Genomic DNA, 2691 nt, shown 5'->3' on the forward strand with positions numbered 1-2691 from the left:
TCTGTAAGCAGAGCAGTTTTGGATGTATATACACTATAGTACCTTGGCAAGGAAAACAGAGACCACTATACATTGTCATGTACAGACGTCAATAAAGATTTGCGATTCAGTGTGATTATCTTTTAATCCTATGCATAGAAGCCAAGATTTAGGGCAGGAATGTGTATGCAACTTAGAAATATCTTGATGAAAGCTAATGAGGAGGGCAAAGAAATAAGAGATACTGACTGACAAGATGAGTCGTAGGAGTGATTAAGAAAAGTACCAGCTAAAAATAAGCTAGCTGGGAAACTGACAATGGTTGATACCTTGGAAGTCATGAGAAATTTCTGTACATGTAAAGAAGGGGGTAAAAATCCAAAGTCATATAATAAAGTGAATAAACAACTTAAAGCATATAGATTTTCTCTAAGCCCCAGAGATGTTCTTGGTCATTGTTTCTATCAATGGCTTTGAGGCAAAGAGAGATTCTTACTGGTGCTAAAGATTAAAAACTTCACACTTAAGTGATTCCTAGAATTCTAGGTAGCTGATTTAGTCATTAAGTCTCAGAATGAGTCATTATACAGGAAAAATACTGGAGAAGTGAGAATGTAGTCAATTACCCCAAAAAATATGAACGAGATTAGAGTAGGGAAAGAGCAACAAAGTTTACTTTTTCCTATTCCAGCTTAAAATATAGCTTTGTAATGTGTTATAATTAATACTATCTTTTAGGATGTATTAAAAAGTTTCCATTCTGTCAAGTAAGTACAGAAGAAGGTAAAGGAAAGATCTGGTGGAATCTTCGAAAAACTTGTTACAGCATTGTTGAACACAACTGGTTTGAAACTTTTATTGTCTTCATGATCCTTCTCAGTAGTGGTGCTTTGGTAAGTGACATGTACACTGGCAAGTATGAGGTTCTAGTGAAATATTTAGCTTCAAAAATATCAGAAGCATACACTAAGTTTAAGGCACAAAAGAGGCCTATCTGTAGCTTGCAGAGCTTGGCACTCAGGTTTAACTAAACAAAATTGAATACAGGGTAAATCAGAAGCATAAAACAGATGGGGTTTCTCATCTGGTGTTTATCCAACAGATGTTTTCTTTACTGAGAAACCATTTACAATGACATTCTGTAACTATATTACCTTCCATGTCAAATATAATCCAGTTTTCACTAATACTCATATTAACCATTATAGAGTAAAGTTATATTGTGTTTTTCTCAAATATAATCTATTTACTTTTTCAAAATAGAACACTCAGAGAATCACAGAAAGTAATATTGGAATAGGCCCATTCTGTCCCCCATTAACAGAATGTCAAGTTATTTTCTAAGTTCATGTTACCTCTCAAAAATCAGATCTAGTTGAGATAGAAATTTTGACATGAGACGGGACAAAAAGCAACACTAAACCCTTAAGGATACTGACATTTACTTGCCTGTTAGTTTTAACCTTTCATTGCTGTCTAATATTCAGTGTTGTTCTGACAATTAGTCATTATCAGATAGTTGCTTTTGTGCTTACTAGTAAACTAAACACCCTTACCAAGTATTTGGGGGATGCATACCATCCAAGTAAAATAAAATATTCTCAATTCACAGGCTTTTGAAGATATATACATTGAACAGCGAAAGACTATCAAAACGATGCTAGAATATGCTGACAAGGTCTTCACTTACATATTCATTCTGGAAATGCTTCTCAAGTGGGTAGCTTATGGATTTCAAACATATTTCACTAATGCCTGGTGTTGGTTAGATTTCTTGATCGTTGATGTAAGTATTCTGAGTGATTTTTATTACAATTTATTTAGGAGGCAAGTTTGATATTTCATATACTTCTATGATTAAAACCCTATCACAATCTAAGTACACTAATGTTGAACATAATTATGCAATCTTTTAAAAACTACATAAATGAAAAATGTTTCAAAGAAACTACAGAAGTCCTAAAAATGTTGACTGTGTCAATGGAATATGCCACATATAGACAGCAGTTATTTTTTATGGAAGGTAAGGACCAATATTAAAAGAGTAACCACAGATCCTTCACAGATCTATGCACTTAGCTTATTAGCCAATTGAAAATAACAATGACCTCTCCAGGAGTATAATCAAGACAGATTTGGGAGCCTAAAGTCTAAAGAATTAGACTTTAACCCCTTACTAATATATATGTTGCTAAAAAAATTTTTTTAAAAATTTACGGTATTCATCCAGTTATATGTCCACGGACACTATAAATGAATTTTCACTCATAATTCAGTAGTTAGATATACCAGTAAATGGTCAGACATCTACATGCAAAGGGTTAGGTGCAGAAGCCCTTCTTGCAGTCTAGTTACCTTCTGGTGAGCATGGACATTGCCAATTTTGAACTGTCTGACTTGCAGCCTTATTTCTTTTTCTTTTAATATTAAGCAATGATGAGGTACTGGGGCATAATGATAGTCATCTGGGTGTTTATAGTTTGTGATCATCCATTGCACAGAGCTGCACAAAACAAGTGTTTTAGGCACTATCTCTAAGCACTATTTCTGTTTCTAAACAATGAGAAAGCAATTTATATTTAGTTCTAACAATGGTCAATATGAACCAATGATTGTTCTGTATATGCATTCATTCTTTTTATCATTTTTGACAATGGTGTGAGCATATCTAAAGTATACTTCCCTTTCTCCTACAAGTATACTCACAATTCT

At 33.6% G+C, this 2691-nt stretch overlaps 1 protein-coding gene across 1 annotated transcript in view; it reads left to right on the forward strand.

Moving 5' to 3' along the window:
• Positions 1 to 2691, forward strand: part of SCN3A (sodium channel, voltage gated, type III alpha subunit) — a 73192-nt gene that overhangs the window by 52950 nt on the left and 17551 nt on the right. The window contains exons 19-20 of the mRNA XM_004674872.2: positions 718 to 872; positions 1592 to 1765. Of these exons, the coding sequence (XP_004674929.1) occupies positions 718 to 872; positions 1592 to 1765 (329 nt within the window). The remainder of the gene's footprint in view (positions 1 to 717; positions 873 to 1591; positions 1766 to 2691) is intronic.

The sequence above is a fragment of the Condylura cristata genome, unplaced genomic scaffold (assembly GCF_000260355.1).
Source record: "Condylura cristata isolate star-nosed mole 26May11 unplaced genomic scaffold, ConCri1.0 scaffold00002, whole genome shotgun sequence".
Classification (NCBI taxonomy): Eukaryota; Metazoa; Chordata; class Mammalia; order Eulipotyphla; family Talpidae; genus Condylura; species Condylura cristata.